Source organism: Falco naumanni, chromosome 7 (genome assembly GCF_017639655.2).
Source record: "Falco naumanni isolate bFalNau1 chromosome 7, bFalNau1.pat, whole genome shotgun sequence".
Taxonomy (NCBI): domain Eukaryota; kingdom Metazoa; phylum Chordata; class Aves; order Falconiformes; family Falconidae; genus Falco; species Falco naumanni.
In genome coordinates this window covers 63,851,443-63,878,408 of record NC_054060.1, presented here as the reverse complement: position 1 = coordinate 63,878,408, position 26,966 = coordinate 63,851,443, and the positions used below count along the sequence as shown (strand labels likewise).

General features: G+C 53.3%; 2 protein-coding genes across 2 annotated transcripts; one reads left to right on the top strand and one right to left on the bottom strand.

The window, feature by feature from the left end:
- The first annotated feature begins 95 nt into the window (after positions 1-95).
- Positions 96-8,249, top strand: RPS6KL1 (ribosomal protein S6 kinase like 1). The gene is made up of 10 exons (XM_040600846.1): positions 96-456; positions 937-1,061; positions 1,889-1,981; positions 2,807-2,854; positions 3,595-3,727; positions 5,064-5,972; positions 6,764-6,853; positions 7,002-7,084; positions 7,378-7,473; positions 7,574-8,249. Exons 1-10 carry the CDS (start codon positions 219-221, stop codon positions 7,682-7,684), a joined length of 1,926 nt encoding a protein of 641 aa, XP_040456780.1. The 5' UTR covers positions 96-218; the 3' UTR covers positions 7,685-8,249.
- Positions 8,250-11,202: 2,953 nt separating this feature from the next.
- DLST (dihydrolipoamide S-succinyltransferase) lies at positions 11,203-26,966 on the bottom strand. Its single transcript, XM_040600848.1, has 15 exons — positions 26,837-26,966; positions 22,219-22,252; positions 20,886-20,934; positions 19,767-19,822; positions 19,331-19,405; positions 18,880-18,935; positions 18,063-18,174; positions 17,481-17,636; positions 17,107-17,192; positions 16,331-16,428; positions 14,367-14,497; positions 13,717-13,790; positions 12,775-12,858; positions 12,064-12,231; positions 11,203-11,579 (listed from the first exon to the last, which is right to left on the bottom strand). The coding sequence occupies exons 1-15, from the start codon at positions 26,903-26,905 to the stop codon at positions 11,445-11,447; spliced, it is 1,383 nt and encodes a 460-aa protein (XP_040456782.1). The 5' UTR covers positions 26,906-26,966; the 3' UTR covers positions 11,203-11,444.

The window sequence follows — 26,966 nt, the reverse complement described above, 5'->3', positions numbered from 1 at the left end:
CCCCTCCCCGCGCGCCGCATCCGGCGGCCCCGGGGGATGCTGCCGGCGGCGCTCGCCCGGGTGCGCGCCCGCGGCGGGGGCGGCGGCGGGGGGCGGGGCAGGGCGGCCGTGCCGCTCAGCGGCGCCCGGTTACCGGCCGGCGAAGGGCCGGGGCGTGCGGCGCGCCTCACCCGCGCGTCCCGCTGTCCGCCGGCGGCGCGGGGCGGCGGCGCGGGGCCATGAGCCGGCCGGAGGCCGAGCCGTGCTCCCGGGCGCTGGCGCAGGCCCGCGTCTACCTGGGGCAGCTGCGGGGCCGCGTGGCGCCGGCGGGCCCCGAGGGCGGCGGGCGCCGGGACTACCTGGTGGAGGCGGCGCGGCAGCTGCGCCTGGCGCTGGAGCGGGACGTCAGCGAGGACTACGAGGAGGCCTTCAACCACTACCAGAACGGCGTGGACGTGCTGCTGCGCGGCGTGCAGGGTGCGGGGCTCTCCGGGGGCGCGGGGCTCTCCGGGGGCGCGGGGCGGGGCAGCGAGGGGCCCGGGGCGTCCCCGCCGGGGGGCGGTGAAGGCGAGCGGGGCATCCCTCCCTGGGGGCAGCCAGGGGACTAGGGCATCTGTCTGAGGAGAATGACAAGGGGACCAGGGCATCCCTCCCGGGGAGCAGCGATGGGACTGGGTTATCCCTCTGAGGAGCGTGACAAGGGGGCTGGGGCGTGACAAGGGGGCTGGGGCGTCCCTTCAGGGATTGCAGGCAGGGGGCCAGTGCCATCCCTACTGGCAGAAGACCGAGGGGACTGGAGCATCCCTCTGGGCAGTATGGTCAGGGGACCAGGGCATCTCTCCTGTGAACGTTGCAATGGGACCGGGGTGTCCCTCCAGGCATGGTGGCCAGGGGACCAGGGTGTCCCTCCAGGCAGCGTGGCAAGCCCCTCACACCCACCCTCTGTGCCCACTGCAGTTGACCCCAACAAGGAGCGTCGGGAGGCTGTGAAGCGGAAGATCACGCAGTACCTGAGGCGCGCGGAGGAAATCTTCAACTGCCACCTCCAGCGGGCTGCAGGGGATGGCAACCCCACTACCACGGTGAGGGGCTGGTGTGGGGCGGCATGGGTGGGATGGCAGTGGATCTGTGGCACTGGGAAACCTGGGATGGACACACACACACATAAAGCAGCCCCAGTGAGCCTCCTCAGCTGCCTCTGCCTGGTGCCACGGTGAGGTGGTGTAGAGAAAATGGCAGATTCACGAGCTGCAGAGTGTCCCGGCGTGCTGGTGGCTGTGAGGGAGCCGGCAGCCCCTCACCCTGCCGGGATCGAAGAGCTGAGCTGGGCCCCGCTTGCCTGGGGTGCAGCCAGCCCCCCCTGGGATGACGGCGGGGGGGGGGCATGTGTAGCTTGCTGCCGCTGCAGTGAAGATGGCTGCGTTTGGTGGGACTGAAGGCACTGGGGGAGACCACCTTGTTAAAAATGTCATCTGCCCCATCGTTCCTTCCCACCTGGATGGAAACCAAAGATGATGGCTGCTTGCTGCGTTGTGGGAAGGAGGTGGTTAATGAAGGGAGAAGGGATTGAGGCAGGGCAGGGTCAGAGCCTGATGAGAAAGACAGGGGAGAAAGACAACTATCTTCTGTACAGATCCCCTTGGTGTTGAAGCAGTCCGGGTCCAAATTTTGGAGTGATTTTACCCATTCTGCAGGTGCAAGCTTTCCCCGAAAAACTCAGAAATCCAGGAGCTGGCCAGGAAAATGGTTCAGCCGATGTTAGGAGTCAAGCACAGCTGTTGGAACATTGTCTCTGGAGGCTGACCGGCCTGGCAGTGTTGCCGCCTCTTTAAAATGTGGGGACTTCTCTCACCTGCTGTCATGGACAGTAGCATCTCCAGGTCCCTCATCTTCTCTCACCGCCTTGCAGGGTTACAGCAGCCTGCGCTTCCGGCCCATCAGGACGCTGAGCTCCGCAGTGGAGAACCTGAGACGGTGTAAGGTTGTGGGCGTGATCGATAAGGTAATAGAATGACTTGACCTGGAATGGGGGGTGTGTGGGGGGTGTGAGGTGGTGTGGGACCAAAGGGAGTGTAAGCTAGAGGGTCCTGGCAGCTGGGATGGGGGTGCCAGCCCCCAGCACACCCACCAAGAAATGTGAGGGTATCCATCCACGCCACTCCCGCCAAGGAAAATTTGCAGGCAAGGATGCAAGACCCTTTAGGAGTTAGTTGGGAAATCTGTTAACGTGCCCATTACTTCTTACCAGAGCTTGGAGGCTGATGCATTCAGTTCTTTCCCATGCATGGAATCGTGCCTGATGCTTCGGCACCGCGGTGGTGGACTGCTATGGATAATCTAGACTGCAGCAGAAGACAAGCTGTCTGGCTGAACCAGCTAATCAGTAGCTCACCATCTCGGAGCAAAGGTGCCAGGTTACCGTCTCCATACACGCACTGGCACACTGCTCTCCTCCGCTGTTCCCACGTCTGAGTTTGGCAGGACTGGCGCGGTCCTCCTGTCCCTGCCGAGACCCAGGTGGGCAGCCCGGCGCACCCCACCGAGCCCAGAAGGAGCAGTGCGAAACCCTTCTTTTGTGAGAGAAGCAAAAATGGTGTGGGAGTCACCTCCCGATTAACTTTCTGCTCCCTGGTTGCGTGGCTATCTCATTACTAATAACCCGTGTTTTGTCGTTCAGGAGTAGGGGTTTGAGCACCACCAAACTCTTCGAGTTGGGTGGGAGTTTGTTGCAGACGCAGAGCTGAGTCCCTGGGGTCATTCCTGTAGGCTGTGTGTTGGGGTGGGAGCCGTCACCGCTTCTGACCGGTGCTGCATATACTCTTTCCAGGTGCAGATTGTCCAGGATCCGGCCACTGGTGGGACCTTTATACTGAAGGTGGGTGTTTTCAGGTCCATCTGCCTGCTTCTCCCTGTTGTCCTAGAGCCTCCTTGTCCAAACAGATGGCTGGGACAGGCTGGAGGACCAAAAAATAGCAGCTGACAGAGGTGTTGGAGGAAGTTCATTGTTCATAAAGTTTCTTTTGGCTGCCTCAGCCATCTTCCGTGATCAGGAGGGAAGTGGTTCTCCTCGGTCACCTCTCTCTGCCTTGTAATGCTGCAAGCCAAACCTTATGCCCATGTTAATCTGGGTCAACCCCTGAAACAGGTTGTGGATGAGGTGTGCTCAGTACAAGTCCTAGGGCGTTTTCCAGCACCCTTGAACTAAAAATAAAGGAGTTTAATAATTGGACAAGGAGCCTGACAGGGAGAAGCATCAGCTCCAGAGGAGAGAGGGCTGGGATGGCAGGTTCCTGTCTGAAGGGAGTAGGGGTAGTTGTGGGGGGTGGACCAGCAGTGTCCTCTGGGTCCCACAGTGCAGGTGGGGAGTGCTCTGCCTTGGCAGAGCTTTGCAGAGCCCTGCCTCATCACAGCTGGCTGCTGGGGACTGACAGATCTCTCAGCATGAGCTGCAGGACTCTGCAGATAGGGAGCTCCGTTGCAGGTGTCGCAGGGGAGCAGCCGTGGCGTGGGGCAGATGGCACCCTACTTTTCTGGCTGGCCTCCTGCCCAGTGCTAGGTTGCAGGGAGTCCAAGTTTCTACCACGCTGTAACACCCATCTGCCTGGACCTCCTCAGAGCCTCCCCAAATCCCACGTTGAGACCCGTGAGCGACAGACCATCATCCCTCATGGGGTCCCCTTCATGGTCAAGCTGTTGTGCTACTATGTGAGTGAGGACTCCATCTTCCTCCACCTGGAGCACGTGCAGGGTGAGTGGAGATGACATTGCCTCCTGTCCGTGGAGCATCCTGCTCTTATCCCCAGCCTCCCTCTCTTTGTAATCTCAAATATGTTTCTCCTGCTGCTTTGGAACTGCACTTTTAATAGTGACAGCACAAGCTGTCTTCTTCATGGAAGGGTGGTGGGTACCGAGGCTGGGAGACTTTGTAGAAGGAGCTGCTCGGCTGTACTGGGGATTCTGGAGGTCTGGTAAGAGCTGACCGGGGAAGTAACTTAGAAATGGGACCTGTGGAGACCTACAAGGGGAGAGAGGTTGTGGGTGTGTTTTATGTGGAAACTGTCCTTAGGGACTAGAGTCCCATGGGAAGAAATGTCATGCCTTGATGTAAAGAAGTTGATGTGGCTCAGCATCTTGAAAAGAAAAAAACCTTCATTTTACTGACATTGTTTGACCATGACAAGAAGGTGATGGAGAAGAACCAAGTGAAGCAGTTCACCTGGATGTTGTAGAACAAAACAGTTTCTTGATAAGACCTTTGTAAAGCATTTTTTGTTTACAAAAGAAGAGGTCGCACTGGATTCTGAGACCAGACCGAAGAGAGGAGATGGAGAATTGGGGCGTAAAGGGTAGGGAGCACATCAGGGTTCGGGTTCAACAAGGAGGCAAACTTAAGGCTTGTCCCAGATCCTGGTGAAGAAGTGTGACAAGGTGGAGGCTTGTCCTAAGGAGCTTCTTTGCTCTCTGCTGGTTGAGTGGATGTGTAGGAAGCTGCAGCTGGAGTCCAGCAATGGCAAATGAAGGCCGATGTGTGTTGAGTCTCAAACGCCCTGTGTGTTGCTGTAGGGTGAATGTGCAGAAAGCAGGGAGCAGCTGCACATAGTGAGGCTGGGAAACCCCGGCGGGTGCTGCGGGCTCCAGGGCTCGCTGCGCTGGCTCCTCGCTGACCCATGGGCTCTGTGCCGTGCTGTGGGGGCTCGGTGGCATCTCTGTCACGCGGGGAGGAAAGGCTTTCAGGGGGAAGTGGGGGTGGGATCAGGGGTCTATGAAGATGTGGCTCGCCTGTGACATGGAAGTGGCAGAGCTGAGATCAAGACAACTGTGCAGAAAGCGGAACAGGGCTCCTGAAAGAGGGTGGAACGAGCCTTTGGTGCGCTAGGTCCCGGGGAGGTGTGGTGTTGAGCGCGGGTGTGCTTGCAGGGCTGGGGAGCACGCTGCATGGACTTGAGCTTTGCTGCAGGGGACGTTAATGATGCTCGGTCACGTCCCCAGCGTGTCAGCCTTGGCCTGTGCCTGAACGGGCTGTGCGTGCAGCGGGGGAGCCACGGATGCTTTCCGCCCCATCACTTGTTCTCTCTGCTTTCCAGGGGAGACGCTGTGGTCTCACCTCCGCTCCAAGTACTGTGTCCAGCAGGGATCTGCCGATTCAAACACTGTTCAAGCCCTGAGGGACCGTGGCAGAGAGGATGGCGTGGGAAGCTCCCAGGGCAGCAGCCAAGTCTCCATCTCTGCTTGGACAGGCAATGGCCTCCCAGGCTCTGCAACTCACCGAGTACTGGGAAACACTGATGCCTCGCCGCCTGGGGAGCAGTCCCCCAACCCCATGGACGCCAGCTTAGGGAACCACTGCCAGCTTCGCCTTGCTCCCGCTGGCAGCGTAAGGGCTGCACCCGGAGGGCAGGATCTGTGTGTGACACAGGCTGTGTCTGGCATCATGGACCATGTTCCAGCAGCATCAGCCAAAGCTCCTGGCCACCCTGCCAGCCAGGGCTTGGTCGTCTACCCCTGGGACGCTCTAACAGGTGGCGTGGGCTGCATATCGGCGAGAGCAGCCTCCCAGCAAGACCCCAGGCTTCCCCAGGGACCTGCCCCTCTACCAAAGACTGTGAGAGGAGGGGGCCAGCCAGGGGCAGGGGAGCCGCCGCCTCAGCAAGTGTCTGAGGTCCCCTGGGCTCAGCCCTGCCTGACCTCAGGTCAGAGACAGCTTCATGCAGGAGTTGCCCCATCCAGCTCTGCCAAGCCCGGTGGGCCTGACCCAGAAGCACGGGAGCCCTCGCGGGGAGCAAGGCTGACCTGTGGCCGGCTCAGCGAGCAGCCACCATCAGGACAGCGCAGGGCTTTGGCTTCCCAGGAGCACGGCCGGAGAGCGTGGGCTGTGAAGGAGGAGCAGGTGCAGCTGTGGGCAGCAGAAATCCTCCTGGCCTTAGAGGGACTTCACCAACAGGGCGTCTTGTGCCGGGACCTCAACCCCAGGAACCTGTTGCTTGATGCAGCTGGTAGGTAGTGCCCCAGGCTGCTGCCTTGAGGAGGAGGAGGATGGCCTCTCGGCTGGGAGACTGCCACTTGCCCCATTTCCAGGAGACGAGGACTTTCTAGAGTTTGCTTTGGGGGAGGGTGGGAGTCTGGAGGGGTTTGGATGTTGCTGATCCTGGAAGTGCAGTCTCAGCTGGGATTTCCAAGCGGTATTGCAAGAGATGGCTCTGCAGTGGGAGAGTCAGGGGCTGTAGCCACAGGAATGCATTGCCCCTGTTCCCCCGCAGGGGCTGTCTGCCTGGGAAGTCCCAGCATGGGGAAGCTGAGACCAGCTGCACTGTGCCTGAGGTTAGTGGGACTGCAGTTTTCCTCTGCTTGTAGTTACTGCCTGCTGGGGGATTCTGGAGCCGTCCCATCCCTCAAAGCCATGGCTACTGCTGTCAGTGCGAGCTGAATGCAAGTCTCTGCTCAGCTGGCAACATCTGGGTATCTCTGGAGAGGTACAAATTGCTTAGGAAAAGAAAAACGCAGAGAGCTTTGCAATGGGAAAGCTAACCTTCCCCCCCTTTAAAAACTGCCTCTTTCCTCACTACAGCCTGCACTGAGGTCTGTGAGCTTGGAGCCCACCTGACCAGTCTCACCAGCTGCGAGTGCCTGCTGGGCATCTCGCGCAAGCAGTGGGAGGCTGGGGGATGTGCAGTGCCTCAGCATTCAGGGCATGGCAGGGGCCCAGCGCCCTGGCTGTTGCCATTGCAGGGATGTGGCTTGGCTTTGTCCTAACCTCCCTGCTTTTGGCTCTGGTGCTGCTCTGCAGGTCACGTCCGTCTCACCTTCTTTGGCCAGTGGACAGAGGTGGAGCCCCAATACTGCAGCCAGGCACGGGAAGAGCTGTACAGTGCCCCAGGTAAGGGATGCGTCCCCTGCCTTCTGCCCACTGCCACCAACCGGGGAAGAGGGGGCTTCTGCAGGCAGCGAGATAGGCCCAGCGTGGTACAGCCACTGGTGCTCCCTGCCTCCCACTCTAATTAATACCTCTCTGGCTTTTTCTGCAGAAGTGGGGGGGATCGCAGAGCCCACCGAAGCAGCTGACTGTTGGAGCTTTGGCTCACTCTTGTATGAGTTGCTGACAGGAGTGGTAAGAGGCAGCAGAGCTGTGCAAGGAGGGGGGAGGCAGAGGTGATACTGTGGCGCAAGGTCTCCCTGCCATGCCGGGGCTGGGACGGTGCCTTGCCCTGCTGGCACCTCGGTGCTGTGCCAGGTTGCTTCAGGCTTGTGGTTCCTAGTGCCTGTGCACGGCCTCTGGGTCTTCAGTACACCAGGTTTTAAATCCTGCTGTAGAGGGCTGGGGTTGTGTGGCAATGATGGCTCAGCAGGGCCCTCCTACCCTTCTCGGTTCCTCCACTCACCATCTCCTTCTACCTCCTGCAGCCACTGTTCCTAAACCACCCTTCAGGGATTCAACCTCACACCCAGCTGCATCTGCCAGAAGGGCTTAGCCTGGCTGCCACATCGCTGCTCACCGAGGTGAGGGAGGACAGGGCGAGGCACTACGGAAAGGCAGGGTCCAGCCTGGGTAGCTTTTCCAGCATCCCCATCCTGCTGTCCCCGTCCCCTTTCTCCACAGCTCCTGCAGTACAACCCAAAGTGGCGTCTGGGCTCTGGAGGAGGTGGCATGGCGAAGCTGAAGTCCCACTCCTTCTTCAGCACCGTCCCGTGGAACAAGCTGGTGGGCTAGGCAGGCTGTCCTCCCTGCAGGGAGTGGGCACAGAGCCACTGTCCTGGCACTAGTGACCCCGGGTGGCACAGGCAGCTCTGCCTGCTGGGGGGGTTTGCCTGCAAGGGCTGTCCCAGTGTGGGGTACGCATGAGGTTTTGCAGCCTTACGTGTTCTTCTGTCTCTGCTTGTGTTTGCTGGTGTCTCCAAGAGGAGGCTGCAGTCTGGGCCAGGCTGTCTTCTCTAGGTCCTCCCTGGTGGGAAAGGGAAGCCAGGTGCCCACCCCTGGGGTGAGGCTATGCTCCCCTTCTGGGGCATCCCTTGCTCAGCTTAGCGTCTCGCCTCGGGACTCCCTCCCTATGGTTTTTATCTCTGCTACTACCACAGCAACCCTCTTCCCTGTTATTTTTTTTTGTGGCTTCCAAGTGCATCTCCTCTGGGCCCCACCGGCTGGTGCCCAAGCCTGGGGTCTGTGCCCATCCCTGACTGCATGTGTGTGTGGGTAATGCCTGATGCAGGGGTGAGACAGGAGGGAGCCCTCTGCTCTTCTCCCCTCAGCCCTCTGAAATAAAATAAACCACTCATTATTGCTTGCAGAAGCGTCCTTTTGTATCTGAGCCAGACCAGCCAGGCCTGGACCAAGCGTGCTGGGTGCGGGAGAGCCCTGGGGATGGCATCACCCACTGGCTGTCAGCACCCTGCAGCCAAAACCCAGAAGGTGGCACCGAGCTGCCTGCCCCACAGGTTCCTGGGGCTGCGTGGCCGTGTGGCTGCAGATCAGAGTTGAGAAAAACGCAGAGAGTACCTGTGTTTTCTTCCAGCCCTGATTTTTGTTGTTGTTACCCGTTCTGGCCCCAGCCTCCCGTGCCTGGGTGCTCCTTTCTGCTGCAGGACGGCAGCCCGCTGCCCTCCCCGCTGTGCTCGGAGCACAGTTGCCCCTGGTAGATCAAACAGCAAGCCGTTAACGGGATGAACGCTGAGAGCCAGCACAGACGGAAGAAGGGCAAAAGTAAAGACAAACCAGGATGGAAGAAAAGGCGTCTGCCAACAGCCCGAAGCAGCAGCTGCTGTGCTGATTTGTGCAAGTCAAAGCCCTAGGCTGAAGGATGAGCTAGCAATGGCAGCAGTGGAGCTCTGCATCTCCCCCCCCGCGGCTCGCAGCGCTCCCTCATCCCCAACGGTAAGGAATTACCGGCACCAGTGAAGCTTCCCTGTGGCTAGCTGGTTCCAGCTCCTGCTCGCCACCGGCCGCTACCACCCTGCCTGCTCCTGGGCTGCCTCCGAGTGCTTGTCCAGCAGAGGGGAGCAAAGCCTGGGAGAAACTCCTCTCCCACTGCAGCGAAGGCACCTGAAAGGCCGTGCAGGAGCAAGAGGGCCACCCAGGGACCGCTAATCCCACGCAGCGCCTGGCGCTTTCCCTCTCCAGGGCAGCCTTTCCTGGCTGCACCCACTGCCACCAGCCTCCTAATCCTGTGTGACTGAGGGGAGGCTCAGCAGGACCCACCCTGTGGCCAAAGCCCCAGCAGGACACTGCCATGGGTGTCACCCAGAAGGGTCAAAAGGCAGCTTTAAGCACAGCAGCTGCACCGCCCTCCGCCAGCAAGCCCCAGCAGGGTGGATTAAATAGAGCAGGCAGATTAAATGATGCAGTTTAGCCAACTGCTCTTATTTTAGGAGCTTGGCTGTACATTCCCAGTTCGAAGGCCCCATTTATTGCAGCCTCCGACAGAACACGGCCATTGCCCTTCCCCAGGCTCACGTACAAAGCCAAGGTGGGCCCCCCGTATCCTAAACCAGCGCAGAGCACTGGTGCTGGCAGCATTTTCTAATCAGAACTTTCTCTTTCAACGTACTTGTGCAAGAGTGGCTAGATTCTTTGCCCTTCCTATACAGCAAGGGAAGGGGTTTTTCCTCTCTTCCTCACCTACCTCAACCAGGGGCAGTCAGAAGCAAGCTGACTCCACGCACCAGTTTGTCCAGAGCTGCCAGGAAGATGCAGGAACCAGCACTAGGCACTGCTCTCACCAGCACGCAAGCTGTAAGTGGAACAGTTTTCAGTTAAAAGGGGCTGCTTTCTTCACTCATAGCCGGGAAAGGCAAACCATTCTCTGAAGTTGGTGTCGGAGCTGGAAAAACCCTGCCATGATCCAGGAACAATTTCATATTGTTCCAACCCAGACAGCTCCCTGGGGAAAGTCTCAGCACCACAGCCAACTTGCACTTGACAGTCCTTTGATCTTGCCTGCTTTCTCCCTCTGCAACCCCTAAGGGCCTTTTTCCCCACGTGCACGGTTTACAGCTCTCCCCTGTTCTATCAGGGACAAACCAACCCGGCTCCACACCGGTACTGTAACAGCCTGTCCCAAGTCCCCCTCTTGGCCATCATGCCACTTACCACACACTGGGATTTCCTCACCGTCTGCAACGCTTCTCTTGCTAGACCGAGAAACAGACCATTTCCAGCCCCAAAAACCTCATCTTTGCTGGGAACAGCCAACCCTGTGCCAAAGAGGGTTTGAGGACAGCAGTTCACAGCCAGAGAAGCCACAATTGAGACCCACCTGCGAAGGGCCCAGCTCCCACTCCCTTTCCTCTCACCACCAGATGACAGGCTTCTTACACTACACTTAGCGACGCTGCTGATGCCAGAGCCCTTGTCCAGGAGCTGCCACCTGCCCCCTCAAACACACCCCCACCTCGCAGCTGTTGCCCATTTTTATTTCATTTAAAATCCGCTGTGTTAAATATTTTAGTTACAAGTTCTGTGTAGAGGGTAAGAGTAATAGAGTCTGCAGGCACTAGCAACCCCCTCACTCCCCAATACATGTGTGCGCTATCAGATTAAGGACTGCCCCCCTCCCCCCAAAACCAGCAGCCTTGGGCTGGGATATACATTGAAGACCTGGCCCTCCCCAGCTGTCTCCCCGCTGGTAGCGGGCCAAGCCCTCGCACGCAGGAAGCCAGCAGTCGGATCCACCATCAGTGAGCTGTGATTCAAGGACAGCTGCTGGGGGCTGGTTCTTGCCCCCGTGTCAGGCATGTAATGGTGAAAAGGGTTGTTCCCCCAGGAACAGTGCTACCTCCACAGAGGTCACGCGCTCTGCCCACCCGGACACGAACATTCATGCCACGGTGACCAGGCTGGAGAGACAATCATCTCCAAGGGAAAGCAGGGGAGCTTGCCGCTGCTGCATTCCTGTCTGTGGAGGGAGTGTAACTAGGGCACTGCTAGAGGCTGACGCCTACCTCAAGCCCTGCTCTGATCAAAATCTCTGCTGCAAGCAGCCTGGGGGGTCCCCAGACTGCCCTCGCAAAGCAGATGAGTGTGAAATATTTTTAAGCAAAACAGGGACAGAACAGTAGCCTTTCCTCTCCTCTCCCTCCCAGGAACCTCAGTGCTAGGAAATAAAGCTGAACCTGCCTTGGAGCGGCAGGGAAGGGTACCCTAGCCCAGCAGCAGCAAGCAGTTTCCAGTGGTATAGGACAAGCTAGAGGTGAGAGTTTGGTGCTGTGAGGGAGAGGATGCCATACGGACAGCTCTGGAAAGGCAGTGCCGTTCAGTGGTTGGCCCACCGCACAGCAATCCTCGTGAGAAACTGAACCTTCGTTAAACAGAACAGGGAAGGAGGCAGGAGCTATCCCCGCGACTCCCTCTGGGACAGCTCCAATCACAGCGGAGGGAGGGAGACTGGAATGACCCCTGCCAGTTCCTGAATGCCCTGCATTGCCCTTGCTGGTGCTGCGGCCCTGCTCTGGGTGGGTGGTGTGGGGGTGCGGCCGCCCTACAGGTCGAGCAGCAGCACGCGGGGATCCTCCACCGCTGCCTTGATCTTGCGCAGGAAAGTCACTGCCTCTCTGCCGTCAATCAGCCGGTGATCGTACGTCAGTGCCACAAACATCATGGGCCGCACCTCGACCTGAAGGGGAGGAATAAGACCGGCATTAGCGAGCTCAGCTCTACTGCCTGCGTGACGCCCTCCCGTGAAACTGAGGGAGACCCTGCCTTCTTCCGATCCTGAATCCAGGGTTCAGGCTCTCCTCGATGTGTCCTGCCTGGCAGGACGACCTACCCACTCACCCATAGGCACTGATCGCCACACAAGACTAGGTCCCTTTCTGGACCCGTTCTCTATCACAGAGGCTACAGCCCCCTCCTCCACCCCACACCTAAGCAGATTATCCAGTTCTCCCCCTCACAAACAGGACAAGACCCCCTGCACACCTCAGGCAAGTACCGGTGCCAGAAAAGCTGCCTTACACCCATTAGTCTCTGCTCCCCCTTCACAGTAAAGCCTTTCAGAAGTTGACACCAACTCCCTAGAAAAAGCTTACGGGCTGTGGTCCTCACTCCACCGAGCCCTCCCCTCTGTTCACTGAAACCTGCTGCGCAGCTCCACCTACCTTGCCCCCGACAGCCACAGGCCTGTCGAAGATGGCATGCATGCCTAAGATGGCAGACTGGGGGGGGTTAATGATAGGTGTCCCAAAGAGTGACCCGAAAACCCCTCCATTGCTGATTGTGAAAGTGCCACCGTCCATGTCTTCAATGGCCAGTTCATTCTTCCGTGCCTAGAAGAAAAAGTACGGTCTTAGAAAGCCCCACAGATCACAGAAGGCAAAGGACAAGTGTCTGGACATTCAGCCTCTCCAGGAATAAATGCTAATGGCAGGAGCTTCACTTACTGATCTGTTCAGCTGAAAACCAGCACAAATCACTTGCAAATGCACCCTGTCTTTAGATCTGAACATTTACTGGCATTGGGGAAGGATTCTCTTGCCTTCATTTCCAACTCCTGATTTTGTAGGAGACAGATACAGGGACTTCTACCCCAGGGCAGCTAAGCCTTGGCCTCTAAAGACAACGGTGAAGACACACCATGTCACTAATGCATAGTTTTTGGTCTTCTGGAAAGGCAACAAGTAGACAGGCCTGCCTGTAAGGCAGGAGCAGAGCCACAGATGTAACTGGATCACTCCCCACAGCACGACTCAAGTGTGTTAGAGGTCAGAGATGATGACACAGAGGGATTGAATCAATTCGTGCCTGTCCAGCACCCCCAGTTCTTCCCATTCCTCCCAACCTTTTCCAGAAAACCCTCCAACTTTCCTTACCTTCTCCCCCAACTCATAGATAGCACGTTCTATGTCAGCAAAGTTCATGTTTTCTACATTCCTAACGACAGGGACCACAAGACCCTAGGGAGAAGCAAAATGCATGATCAGCAAACTCACTGCAGTGACACACAGGTAACTGTTACGGGGCAGGAGCCTGGCCTCAGCCCAGCAGAGTTCCTGCTGTCTCAGCACACAGCAGGTGGTTGGCAGAGCTGCCTCACACCCTGGCAGCCTGCCAGGAAATCTGCCAGGACACGCACCGAGGGCCAACACGGTAAATGAGACATCATCTTTGCCTTTGTAAGCCCGTCTCATAAAATAAACGTGGTCTGTCTGGATGCAGTTCCACATCTGTAAAAGCAGGTGAGACACTGGGCAGAGTTCAGCTGCCACCTCTTTCTCCGCAAGAATAGTGGAGTCTCTTTGTGCTGGACCTCTCCTAGACTTTGGGAGCAGTATCAGAACCTCAGTCCTGGCCAAACCTCTGCCTCACAACAGACTCAACTAATTCAACAGCTGTATCTCCATCCCATACCCTCCCTGGACAGGAATATCTCTTTGAAGCAGCTTTTACAGAATTGGTGGAACAGCACAGCAGGGTTACCCAAAGGACAGGACATGCAAAGCTTTTACTGTCTATGCCATACCCTCATGGGTGCACAAAAAAAAAAAGGGTTTCCCTAACTTGGCCCTACTCATTAGCCACTGAGATCTATAACAACCTTGTTACTATATCTCCTAGTACAGTGGCAGAATATTTTTGGTCCTCCATCTTCTCCCAAAACCCATCTCTGCAGTCCACAACGTATAAGATGTCTCATTTATAGATCAGTCTCATCAGGAAGTTTCTGCTGCAGTAGAGCTCAAAGCTGAGTTGGCTCCAAGTATACGACCATTCCAGACCTGAGGAAGCATGGCCAAAGCATCCAAGGTACCTACCCGGGGAGTTGCTACAGCGACACTGATGTCCACATAGTCCCTGTACACAATCTCTTTGGTCGTGTCATCAATCACTAGGAGAAAAAAAAAAAGCTGTGTTACACATGCAGTACCCAGGATCAAGGGCTCAACAGGCCAGAAGTAGCCACCAAATCATAACAACTTGCTCGTCTCTAGCTTAAACACAACTCCAGAGAAAAATAAGCCCTCGCTGCCCCTGTGGGAGAAGGATCAGCACAGACAGAAAGGAAACACAGTCCAGATAGGTCAGTTCCCTTCACACGTGCTCTTGGTTATCCTCCTCTTCTGGGTTTAAGCAAGCACCTCTGACAGCCCCAGGAACTGCACTGCACCTACAGCAGCCACCACTACAGCAGCCAGCAGGCTCTGCTTTCTGCAGGCTGGGTACACACGGCCCCAGCCCCGCTCCTGGCAACCCCGGCATAACAGAGCCCCTCTTGGCAAGCTGTCCTCTGCCTACGTAAGTGGCATTAGCAAAATCAGCTGCAGCACACAGGACTGTCTTCCTTTTTCCTGTGTATTTGACTTGCTTATCCAAAGTATTAGCCCTGCCACTGACCTAGCAACCTGCTTTTCCCCACTCTGCCATGTTCACTGGTGAGACTCACCGGGCAAGGGTCCCCACTCACCTGCATTCACAACGGGCTGGTCCTGCAGAGCAAAAGCTGCAGCTTTCACAAAAGCTGACATGAAACCTAGCTTCAGGTTGTGCTTTTTCAAAAAGGTATCCTTGTGTACAGCTCTCATCTCCCGGATGTTGCTACAAAACACATGACAACGCTGGTCAGCAGGGAGTCCAAGAAAACACCGCTCCCTCACTCTAGAACAGATTTCAGCACCAGCCCCAAGGACTGCAAACCAAGCGCCGAACACCTGGTCTGCTGAAAAATCCTTCAAATGTCACACCTGAAGTGGGCTGAAGGTGGCTCTAAGGCCCCTGCCAAAAGATCTAACAGGAACTGGTCCTGGACCGCAAACTCAACCTGCCAGGCACAAAAGCAAGATGGGGCATGGTGTATTTCCTGCTTCAGCCTGACATTGCCACCGACTCTCTGGGGACACCAATGCTGATACCAGTGTGGTACCACAGAGAGCAACTGCAGGTGTGCCTGGGCCAACCCCAGAGGGGTGAAAAAGCAGGAAATGCCAAGAGCAGAAAAGACGCACATGGTGATTTGAGGGAAAAGACTTGAATCGTTGTGCAAGTCCAGCACCTGCCACCACAACGATGCCTCAGTACTTAACTCACCAGCTTTGGGAGTTGAGTGAATATGAGAGAAATTTTCCCAGATGCTATGGCAGTGAGTGCCAGCCCACCTATAGCCCTCATCCAGACTAATCATGTTTCCCCACTGCTTCTATTTATCAGAACGTAGGCCATTTATAAAGTCAACCAAGCTGTGGCTACAAGCTCTGGCTATACCAGGCTAATGCCAGATGCTGTAGAATTGCGCGGTCCATCCCTGCCCCCTCCAGGGACCTTGAGTCTTTGAAGAGACAGCTTCAGCTTGGGGCAGGTTCTCCATGGTTTAGAGTGTTTGTTTTCCCGTGATTAACCTCGTTTAGGGCTAGGATTACCACCCAAAGACATTAGTGCCTCCCAAGACACAAGGACTGCGGCAATAAGGATGAGGTCTGCTATGAAACCGGCTCATTATGGCTTCCTCCTTTCAGACGCTGACCCCCGTGGGAAGCAGGAGGCCCCAGCACAGGTCCTCAAGAGTCAACCTCACAGCAATCAATCCAAACCAGATTACCAGATGCAACGAGAGCCCGAGGCCAGCGTAAAGCGACACCTCAATGAGCCTCCGAGAGGAGATAAAGCTGCAGCACTTCCCCTCCAATCAAGACTATTTTGCCAGCCTTATTGTTCTGAGACCCAAATATTTACATGTTTTGTCTTTAAGGAGCAGAATAGGATTTCACAAAGCAATTTGATTTGGGCACAATTTCCCCTTAATGCACTGTAACATAAGCTGCCCGCCCTCCAAAGCCATTAGTGCGTTCAGTCCATGCAATCGCTTGAGTCAGAAGACCCCCACCTGCCCGAAGGGGATGCGGAAGGATGCTAGTCCGTCTCTGGAAATCTGCACCATCCCACAGCAAATGCCTCAGACCTATGTAAAACTCACCTGAAAGGCTGATGAGCCCTGGGGAACCACCTCACGGGAAGCTAAATAGGCCCACCTCCAAAAGCAGTAACTTGGTGGGGTGGCAGAAAGCAGATGCTACAACTTGCTGTCTTCTAGTAGCCACTCTGCAAGTGATACCAGTCACACCTGGTCTTCTGCTCAACACCTATCAGTCCTCAACCAAGAACCACGCAGATGAGGAACCAGGCTGCCCCTTTTACAAGCAGCAGATGATTCCCAAGTAAGAACAGGCCATTAGGAAGTTATGCACCCCTCATACTGCAACACCAGCATGGTCCTGGTGAAGCTGCACAAACAGTGGTACACACCTAAGAAAGAGGTCCCAACAGATAGGTTTGCCAATCCCTCTGAAGAGAATCAGCAAGGTCTTGACTGCTATTTCAAGATGACTGCCTGCATCTATTTCTACTCATAAAAGGAAAAAGAGATCTGGTCCTCACCTCATATCGATCTCGTTGAAAGTGGTCAGCATGGCACAAGTATTCTGAGCCTCTTTCAGCCGCTGAGCAATACGCTGACGCATCCTATTCATTTTCACCTGAAAATTAAAAAGATATAATTAGAAGCTGCCTCAAGCTCATCCAAGGGGCAAAACGCACAAAAAACTCAACAGGCCCTTCTTCTTCTTGCTGTCTGGTTGACCAGTAAGATGCCTAGGGCCAAGGTTTTCACTCGTCTCTTTGAGGAGCATGACAGGCTGAGAAGTTGATATCACTACAGAGCTTCTCAGCTCAACACCCACTTCACCTGAAAAGCAGTGCTGAAATGCATCACAGTATGACTACTTCCAACCTATGTGTTTCTCAAGACCTCCAAACATGTGTAGGTTCCCAGCATGAGGCTAATGTGAGAAAAGCAAGATTGCTAAGAAGGCAGCTGCTCAACCGTGTTCTCTTATGAAAGCACAAGGCAGCTGCAGCAGCCTCAGCCCTTTGCTGAGGGCTTGTGGACCAACCAAGAAGATCACACTGAGCCTTCTGTGCTCAGTCAGGAGAGCTCAAGACAAGACTTTTGCCTCAAAAAGACCTGTGTCAGATTGGACCTGGCTCTTCCTCCAGCCCCTAAATGTGTGCCTCCAAGCAGAGAATATCCCCATCTGTCACAGCCCCACTGAGCTGGGTGTGAACAGGTAGGTGCAGACACAGCCAGAAAATGCCAGAACAGACTGTCACTCAGCAACAGAAGCACTGGCAATGCCCCTATTCCCACAGCTTACCCTATGCTCTGATCTGGCACCTTTGCTGGGCACTGTCTCCCCAGGAGGGGCTGCCGCTGGGGCTGCAGCTGGCTTCACCGCAGACACTGAGGGTAAAGAACACATCAGTCAAAAAGGGAAGCCAGGTCTTGATCGCGATGCCCCGAGTTAGAAAGCCCGTTTGAGCTCCTTGCTCAAGTAACACAGCGTGGAAGCAGCCTTGAACAGGGCTAGACGGGTTCCAGGCACAGCTGAGCTCGCCAGTCTGGAGCATGCAGGGCAATAATGTGGGGAGGCCTTCACCATACGCACCAAACTCTTTGCTGTCTTTAACCTTACACACTCTCCACAAGGAAGAAAGGCTTGAAATTAGGAGAACATGGCTGTTGCCTCACCTGGTTTGCTGTCAATGGGCTGAGCTGACACAGGTGGCACTGGTGGCATTGTAGTGGGAATTGGTGCTGCAGCAGGGGGAGGAGCAGCCGCAGCTACAGGTTCAGGGGCTGCAGGAGGAGGAGGGGCTGCTGCTGGTTTGGCCTTGGCAGGAGCAGCTGAAAGACAAGGAAGAACCATGGTAAGTTAAGCCCCCAGCAGAGCGCCTTTATATTCTCAGCACTACTGAACTGACAGGAGCCACCACAAGAAGATCCTATGGTGAAAGTGTTTTACTAATCAACACCTTCGATCTCCTCATTGGTAGGAAACTGGATGCTGATGAGAACAGGGCAGGGAAGAAAGCTGTATCAGGGGAATTCTCAATTAATTTTAGCTTAGAGCTGCAGTCTCCTCCAGAGCGAGCAAAAGGAAAGTTCCCCCCCTTTTCTAATGGACAACAGCAGTATTTTCATCCAGCTAGAGAGGCAGATGGAGGAAACATATAAGCCCTCTCAGGATCCCTCTAAATGCCTTGCTTCCATCTTCAGAAAAAGATCAGTGGAAACAGGAAGGCTCATGCAAGTTATATATGCCTGGCTCACCTCCAGTTTTCCTGAGTTTGAACAGAGGTGTCCCCCCTTCCACTTTGCCACCATCAGGTACCAGAAGGGCTTCAATCACACCAGCTGCTGGGGCTGGAACTTGCACTGATGTCTGCAAAAAGGAAAATCAGTGAAACTTCCCCAGACATTGGATGGAGAACAAGCGCCCAAGAGAAGATGCCAATATGCAGATACACACTGTCATTTGGCACAGACAGCGGCTCTGTCTCGCACCATTGGCACCAGTGTTCATATCCTCCACCAGGATTTTGTGCCAATACTTAGAAGTTTTAGGAGACGCTGGCAGTGTAACTTATAGCCTGACCTTCCTGCTCCAGGGTACAATCAAGAATTGACCCACTGCCAGCATCTTCCTGACAGCAACATCAGAAGCATAACTTGGCAGGGAACTTTAGCAAGAACTTCAAAGCTTAAGAGTCCTTTAAGGAGTGAGTAAACGTAAAGGCTAAATTTAACACAATCTGAAGACATCCTATGGCTCTGCAGATTTCTCCTCTGTTTAAACACAAACAGGTTTCAAAGCTTACAGCACCGGAATTGGAAGGAGTGGAACTGCAACTCCAACAAACATCAGCACCACTGATGCTTAACCAAATGTATGAGGAAGCAAGGGTTATCAAAGAATTCTCACTTAAGGCACATCCAGCTTTCACACTAGATGAGAAAAGCTTTTTTCCGTGAAGGGAGCAGGAGACACAGGCAGGGCCTGCAGGCTCTAGGAGCTCTTAGCAGGAGAGAAGCCATACAGGGTACCCACTACAGAACTAGAAGAAGTTTTGGTCCAGAAAACTCCTACCTTGTCTGTTTCAATCTCACACACCACTTCATCTTCTGCCACTGTGTCTCCAACAGCTGAACAATAGATATGAAGACCACTGTGAGGAGGTAGGTATGCTCCAGCCTCCCCTCTTAACCCACAGCAGTCTCCCCCACTAACCCAGAATTTTCTCACCCCAGCTCTCCAGAACTTCTAAAGAAAAGTCTAGCTCAATCAATCAAGCTATTGCACAGTCACAGTCTGTTTCCAGTTTAGACAACACCCTTCACCCAACATGACCCACGACAGAGAGGTGCCAAGGCTGTAACTGCAACCCTTACCCCTTAGGAGAACTGCAGTTAACTGCCTCATTTGTCACAGACCAAAAGGCACAGAGCAGGTTGTCAGCCAGTGAACTACAATCCATCCCTGAGCTGTCCAGTGCAGCAGTAAAGGTGCTGAGAATTTCAGGGAAGAGGCAGCTGCTTACCTTTCTCCCACCTGACATCTCCTTCTGTGACTGACTCTGCAAAGGCTGGTGTGTTCACCGTAACCACGTCATCCCCTGTGAGAGAGACAGACAGACGTGAACGCACTCAGAGCTCAAAACTTACAGCATTGCTTCATTCTTGTCTGCAGGACTCTACTTCGAGGGGGTAGGTCAACAGACATCAAATGTTGGCCTTTTTCCTTCAACACTGATTAACATTTAAATGCCAGAGAAATTCCCGTCTGGCTGAAAGTCACGTTGTGACAGGAACGCCAGACAAAATCTTGAGGGCCCTGGGACATAAACCCTCAGCCATCCATCGAGGCAGGGCGGCAATGAGCCTAGACCATGGGTGGGAAGAGGTAGCTTCGGCTGTTGTCAGGACAGCAACAAGTAGCACACGAGCCATCCCGCTGACTCCTGGCTTTTTACTTACTACGTACTGCAGTGGTTCTGAAGTAACGGACAGTGAAGACACTGGAGCTATTTACTCTGCAGAAAGAGAGAAAGAGATGAACACAGAAGGATGTTCCACTGCAGGCTGCCAGCTCCAAGCCCAAGTACAGAATTTACATTTGCTTAACTGATCTGAAAGGCTGCTCAGCTGTTCTGATGTATTTGTTCCAAGGGACTCCTACTTACCCCTCAAGCTGCAGCAATCCCACTAAGAAAGGAAACATAACAGCTTACCATCACTAGTGCCCTCAGAAACTCAGTGAGAACTGACATTTATGGAACTTTAATTTAGGGAGACAACCCAATGGAACCACTGTGGTTTAAATACTGATAAAAGGCTGACCTAGCCAGCCCACCCTATGGGTGGGTAACCATTTTTTACCTTCAGATCAGGACTGTCGCCCTCTACAGAAGTTGCTAGATGGCTCCAAAACCAAACGAAGAAAAAAAAAAAACAACAACAAAAGAGAAAGAACCATACATTGCCTATGGCAACGCATCCAGCTATTTCTCTCCACCATGTCCCTTCACAGGGAGCTGGCAACCCCAAGCATTTCAAAGGATTTTTTTGTACCTACTCACACATTTGGAAACCTGAAGCAAACATGCTTTAGCGTCTCCTCTAACACAGGCTACTTGGTGCAAACAGACCAGCGCTTCAGGCTTTTATGGATGCACTGTTAAGGTTATTTCCCCAAATACATTTCTACAAGACCACCCCAGCAATGTAAACCTTGCCATATGACAGCTCCCTAAGCCACCCCATTTCACCTATCAAAATCCTACCAGGAGGCCACCACATAGCAAACAAGACTTCTTATCAGATAATCAAAGGGTAGAGATCCATTTATCAGCAGTCTCCTCATCCCTGTCCTTCTCCTGCCTTGGTATCTGGTTCCAAACAAAGCTTATTTTATTTAAGCATGCCACAGCTCCTGACCTGCAAACCCCAGATTTTGTTAGGGCTAGCTCCACGCTCCCACAATATGCACGGGGATTTTATGACAGCCGACCATATTCTGCCTCCCAGCCCTCAAATCTTATCAGGACTAGAGCAGCCCCAACCTCTCCACATCACAGCTTTCCTGGGGATACTTACACAAGCTTCCTGCTGTTCATGTAAGCCAGTCCCTGGCTTCCAGCCACACCTGTGAACGAGAATGGTGTTACCCAGCCATCCGGTCCTCAAGTGTCCCTGTCAGGTAAAGGGTGCAGAGGACACCACTGTTCACCCTGAAAGAAGCTTGGGACTAAGTGGGGAACATAGCCATAGAGAGGCACCTCAGTGCCATCAAACCTGCCCAGAGCTCGCCAGTGGTCTTGTCTTCATCTAGATTTACAGAGGTGGTAAAACCAGTTCTCTCTTGACCTTAAAGCTAGTAAGGATAACTTTTGAAAAGGGCAAACAAAGCAGTAGCTACCCCGGTCAGAACAAGACCACGAAACAGCTACATGGGACACCTCCAGGACTGCTAAAACCTCAGTTGCTACTGCGTTACCCTCACGAACAGAAAGGGGTTCCTAACAGGAGCAAGGCATCAGTGCCCTAAGAGGCACCCCCAGGGAGCCTCACAGTCTCATGGAACGAAAACAGTGTAGGGCCAAACAGCAAGCCACCGGCACCCCTCTTCTCTGTCCAGCCCCTGTTCCAAAACTCACAGCAGGGAGGTACCTGCATCGCTTCTCAGTTTCACATATCCCGGTGTCCCCTTCCCTCACTGCTCACATGCCCTGACACTGCAATTTTTACTACAAACTGAACTCCTGTCCTTTGTCTCTTTCAGGGCACTGGGCAGTTTTCCAGACTGATCTTAAAAAGAGTCAGCATAGCAACTGAAGAACATAATTATCTCAGTTACACAATGCCAGAAGGAAGAACCATTTCCCCATTTGCTTTTTTAGAAAAGCAATATAATTTTGATGCCATCCCCTACTAAAGAGCTGTTATTGGAACTCTAGAAACCGGAGAAGGTAAGCAGATTTAACTGGTTTCCCAAAGTGGACTCAGAAGTGAGTGATGTAACGCTATATAAACACTGTACAGCTAGAAAAAACAGCTCTGGGAAAATCCAGTTTAAGCACCAAGGATGAATTCAGAGGCGTACTAGATTTGACATGTCACTTAACATTCACCCCTCATTTTCAAAGGAGTTTATTAGAGAGCTAGGCTCTGCAATAGCATGTGTTTCAGGCACTGCAATGCTTGAAATACACTGTGCTACTGCTGTGAAATCTTCACCAGAGCCCAATGGAATGGACAGCATGTATGTTAGGCAAGGGGGGCACTCACATGGAAACACAGCTCATTTCACCAACTGTTCCTTCGTGACATGATCGACAGAAATGCATTCCAATCAAACCTATTACCAACTTCCGTCATCAGCTCTGTTCTGTCTAGGTAGTTTGAAATGAAATAAAAGCGTAAGACTCACCAGACAGAGAGCATCTTGCCAGAGTACAGTTCCCCTGTCAGAGAGAAGAGGAACTATCAGTATTGCCAAGCGATGGACCCACCCTAGAAGAACTTTGGTTTTCTCACGAGACCTGGATCAGAGAGAGACAGGACCCACCATTCCCACGCTCCAGACTGCTGGCGTGCTACTTTCCCATATTGTGCAAGAGCAGGAGATGGTGAGGGCATCTACACCATCCTCTTTGCTTTGTCTGCTTCCAGGACGCTTTCCTGTAGAGTGACGTTAAACCTGATGCACGTGGTTTTCAGCTGTGGCTCCAGCTGCTTTGACCTTCCCATGCACAGTTTCCTCTTTAAGAAGGAACAGATTTCTAAAGACCAATTCACTAAAATTTGCTACAAATGAGGTCAAGGATAGCTACCGAATACAATGAAAAAACATCCCATGTTGTTTACTCCTACAGTCATGAAGGCAGCATTTGGGGGGCTTTGTTTGTTTGTTTTAAGGCTATGGAGCCTTTGAACTCCAGAAGGTCAGAATTTCCCCCGATGGCCAAATTTCTACTGCCTTCCGTGAGCCAGGAATTCCACCTTCTGGTGACGTTTTGTACCCATGTAATCATTGACTGCACTTCTAGCTCAGCGTAACATTCCTCAAAAAGACATTTCAAGGTATTCTAGTTACTTTCCCTATTGTTATCATACATTTCTCTAGCATCAAACCCGCAGATCTGGAGAACCTAAGAACTCTTTAAAAGCTATAGGAAAATACCACGGTAGGCATGACAAAAGCACAGCTGACTGATTTGGAACAACAGCTACTCAAGAGCTCAAAACACCCCTACCCAGCAGCTAAAGTAAGAGGTAAAAATTAGATTTCATTCGCATTGTCAAGTGTCTGAAGGGACGTTTGTGTACAAGCCCTGATTTCAACTTCACCGAAGCAAGTAGGATGGGATATAACTGATCTTAAATATCAAAATAATTTCTGGAGATGTGTGTGATATGACAACACAGAAATCAAGGACCAAAAAGATACTTAAGTTTGTCATACCGTCTACAGGACCGAGTGCTGTAGCATGCAAAAATACATTCAGTGAACACTTCATATCATCAGAACTACTAACAGGCCTGGAATCGACCCACTGGCAGTTTAATTATCCAAATTTACTGATGGATTTGCCTTCTCTGATATTAAAGCATAGTCAACTCAATGACCGATGGGCAGTTCAACATGGCTATGGTTAGCATGCTACGGATGCAGGCAGCTAGGCTGAGTCACTGCTAAGCCAGCCTGGGTCTGGCAGAGCTCGGGAGCCCCACCAGCGCCACGCAGCTACTGCTACCCTGCTTAATGGTCCACTACAGGGACCGATGATCCTGGACTAACGGTTCTGCAAAACTGGCTTCTAGCGGGGCCCGCTGGAGTCCCTGCCCCAGGTCTGGCTGGGAAAGGGAAAGCAGGGAGGAGCACTGGGCAGTCTTTGCAGAGTCATCGTGAACGCTACAACTCTTAATCTTGGTGCAGCACTGGCCCCCTGCTAACTCAGATCTAGTTTGTGTAGAGCTAGCCTCAAGCTGAGATCAGGAAGACAAACTTCAATGTAACCACACTTGGTCAAGAACCTAAAGCACCACAATCCTCAGCACATACATTAGCTCCTGTATTGATCAAATCCTTCCCACTTTCTAGTAGTGTCCCAGATAACAGGAAGTCAAATGACAAATAAAATACCAAGCAACTTGAGCTCCCCTCTGACCATTAATTTCCTCCTGGGTGCTTTATAGAAAAGTGGTTAAAGGTATTCTTAATGTCCCAGACAATAACTTGTCAGGAAAGAACTTAGACTGAAGCAGAAACAGCCAATTTTATTTTCTCAGGACCAGTTTATTGTAAAGTTTAACACACACAAAAAAAAAGTTTAGAAGGCCTGTCCTAAAATAAATTGTTGTGAGAAAACACATCTGCATGAGGTGCCAAGTTTGTGTTCCACAACTGGTGCAAAATTAATGAAAAAATTGGTATCACTCTTCCCTTCTGTCTTTTAGGTTACAAAACGAGGGAAAGCGCTCTAATGTGAGGAAGAAGCCGCTCATACAAGATAGTGAGATTCCTCTGTCCTGCATTCCACAGAACCATTGCGTGTCATGCATCACCGGGAGATGCTTGACAAGGCTGTTGTTTCCTGTTCCCTTTTTCCCTGAAGGAATCACTATGATTGCACCTGTTCCTGGTATCACCTTGTTAAATCTGCCTTCTGCCTGATCTTAAGAGCTTCTTCAGTGAAAATGGAAACATTTAGGTTTTACCAGCTGACATTAGCACTTTGGGTCACTTTAAAAAGGCAGCCTCCACTTGGAAAAGCAAATCCTGGTCTAATTAGCTAGTGACTCACAAACCAACTGATTAATTTTTCCCCCATGTTTCACATGACTTCTCAGAATTGTTTTTATAACTGTTGTAATCTCAAAATGACTCCAGCACAGTGTCCCAGGCCACACCTTTCAAGGAGCTGTCACCTTCCAGTAGGTCACTACACACTGAAATAAATTACAGAATAAATCAGCTGAAGTGACAGCCTGCATACTTTCACAAAACTGCAACTGCGGGCACAGGGACCAGCTCAGGTAAGGACACCAAGTGAACAGGAGGCTACAGTTAATTACAACAGAGGCAAAAGAGAAGCCCAGTGCTGGGCAGCTCTGACGACAGGGACCGCAGCAATCAGTCCTCCAGCCCCAGCTTCTTCAAAGCAAAGAAGCTGCTGCTTTCAAAACAAGGATCAGTCCAAACCACTGCTACACACAAAAAACCCACTGCACACGTTTCATGGATTTTAACACAATTATATATAGCACAGCAGGACAGATGCTAAGATGAGATGGAGATAACAATACTGAGTGGTAAAGGATACTGTTACTAAGACGACAGGCTTGAGAACTCCTCCAGCATGTGGGGAGGATCAAACAGGGATGAAAAAGTTCTTACAAACTCTTCCCCACATAAACAGAAGGACGTGATTCTCAAAGCACTGAATGCAACTCCTGATCAAACCATCTTTTTTCAGACTAGCTCTTCTCTGGACTTTTTCAGGTCATCCTTCAACAGCTGTACCCCCTCACCTTGAGCCTTACATGCTCAGATGCAGGCTATTGATGCACACACATGACTTCTGCTTGATAGATTAATCCAAGACCTCTTTCTCTTTCACGAGATCATCAAAATCCAGCCAACCCTTCCTTACCCTCGTTTCTTGCCGACTCCACTTTTCTCCCATTCAACCCTACACTTACGAATTTGGTACACGTCTATTGTTCTCACTTCTCCCATCAGAGGTTTGATGTCTGTTCAAAAAGCATGTATTACCCCCTTAGTCAAAACTTACTTCCCATATACCTACACAAATGGAAATTAAACTACTACTACCACCTTGACTTCTCAACTCTTCCAGTACACCTAACAGGTTAGCTAAAATTACCTCCCCTTCCCAGTCCTCAGCTATAATCTCTTGCAACCTCCTGATTTGCAGACTAGTTTTGTAACAGGTTTGAATATTCCATCTGGCTTTCCCCCCCTGTTCTGTACAATTACACAGCACCACTGAGAGCTGACAAAACCTCAATATTGTTAAAATGCCACTTAAACTTAAACTGCACTATAATCAGTTTGCATGTACATATAACAAAATATAATATAGTTACAAATTGTTTATAGCACAGTTTCATATATACACAAAGTATTTATAAACACAAATCTGTCTGTAGCACCCAGAGACAAGCATTTAATACACAACAGCCCTAGGAGGAAGCATGACATAATTAAACGTTCAACATTACAATTAACTGTCAACACTTGCTTGCTTAGACTCACACAATGGCTAAAACCAGATGTCTTGCTCTAAGCCTTCAGCTGGTCACCTGGAAGTGAAGTGATCTTTTCCCACCTGTAGGTATGCATGTATATGTATACATACGCATGTGCATATATATGTACGCACACAAAGCCAGGCACGTTTGCTATTTAAACGATGTGGCCACAAGTCAGCAAAGGCCAGAAGCCAGGTGGCTGTGAGCAGCCCTGCTGTGGGTGTGAGCAGCTGGCACTGGCTGTTAGCCCCTGCGAGCCCACGGCGGCCCGGCACCGGGCCCCGCCGCTCGCATCGGTCCAACCACCGCTTTGAGAAATGGAGCCCAAGAACCAAATGAGGCAGCGGGCACCGCTGTATCGGCCGGTGCTGCACCGGGCTGACCCCGGCCGGGGAGGTGCGAGGCGAGTGGCGGCTGCCAACGGAGACCCCCAACGCCTCGGCCCAGCGCAGGAGCGGCGGTTTGCGGGAGCTCTGCCCGTCAGCCAGCCCTGCCCGTTGCCGCCGCCCTTCCCCACGGGCCGGGCTCGGCCCCGCGCGGGGCGGAACGCGGGCACCGGCGGCGCGGAGCCCGAGAAGGGGCAGCGCCGCGCTCGCCCCGGTCCCCGCCCCGGGGGCGCCGCCCCCCCCCGTCCCCCCCCCCGCGGGGCGGCGGTCGGGAGGGGAAGGGGGGGGACGCGTCCCGGTGCCCTTGGCGCCGCCGTCCTCGCCCGCCCAGCCGCCGCCCCTCCCTCCTCCCTCTTCGCGGCCGGTGCCCGCGGCGGGCAGTACCTGCCGGAGGGCGCGCAGCGAGCGGCCCAGCGCCCGGCCGAGGCAGCGGGACCGCCACAGCAGCAGCATCGCGGCGGCGGCGGCGGCGGGAGGAGCCGGAGGAGCCGGAGGGCGGACACCGGAAGCAGGC

Bases quoted from the DNA above. Each gene is read 5' to 3' on its own strand.
- RPS6KL1 (XM_040600846.1), top strand. From the start codon at position 219: ATGAGCCGGCCGGAGGCCGAGCCGTGCTCCCGGGCGCTGGCGCAGGCC. The intron at 1,062-1,888 runs GTGAGGGGCTGG...ACCGCCTTGCAG, and splicing joins ATGGCAACCCCACTACCACG to GGTTACAGCAGCCTGCGCTT. The intron at 6,854-7,001 runs GTAAGGGATGCG...CTTTTTCTGCAG, and splicing joins AGAGCTGTACAGTGCCCCAG to AAGTGGGGGGGATCGCAGAG.
- DLST (XM_040600848.1), bottom strand. From the start codon at position 26,905: ATGCTGCTGCTGTGGCGGTCCCGCTGCCTCGGCCGGGCGCTGGGCCGC. The intron at 22,253-26,836 runs GTACTGCCCGCC...TCTCTCTGACAG, and splicing joins CGCTGCGCGCCCTCCGGCAG to GGGAACTGTACTCTGGCAAG. The intron at 11,580-12,063 runs GTAGGTGGAGCT...CCTCCCCTTCAG, and splicing joins CTGTGGCTGTCGGGGGCAAG to GTCGAGGTGCGGCCCATGAT.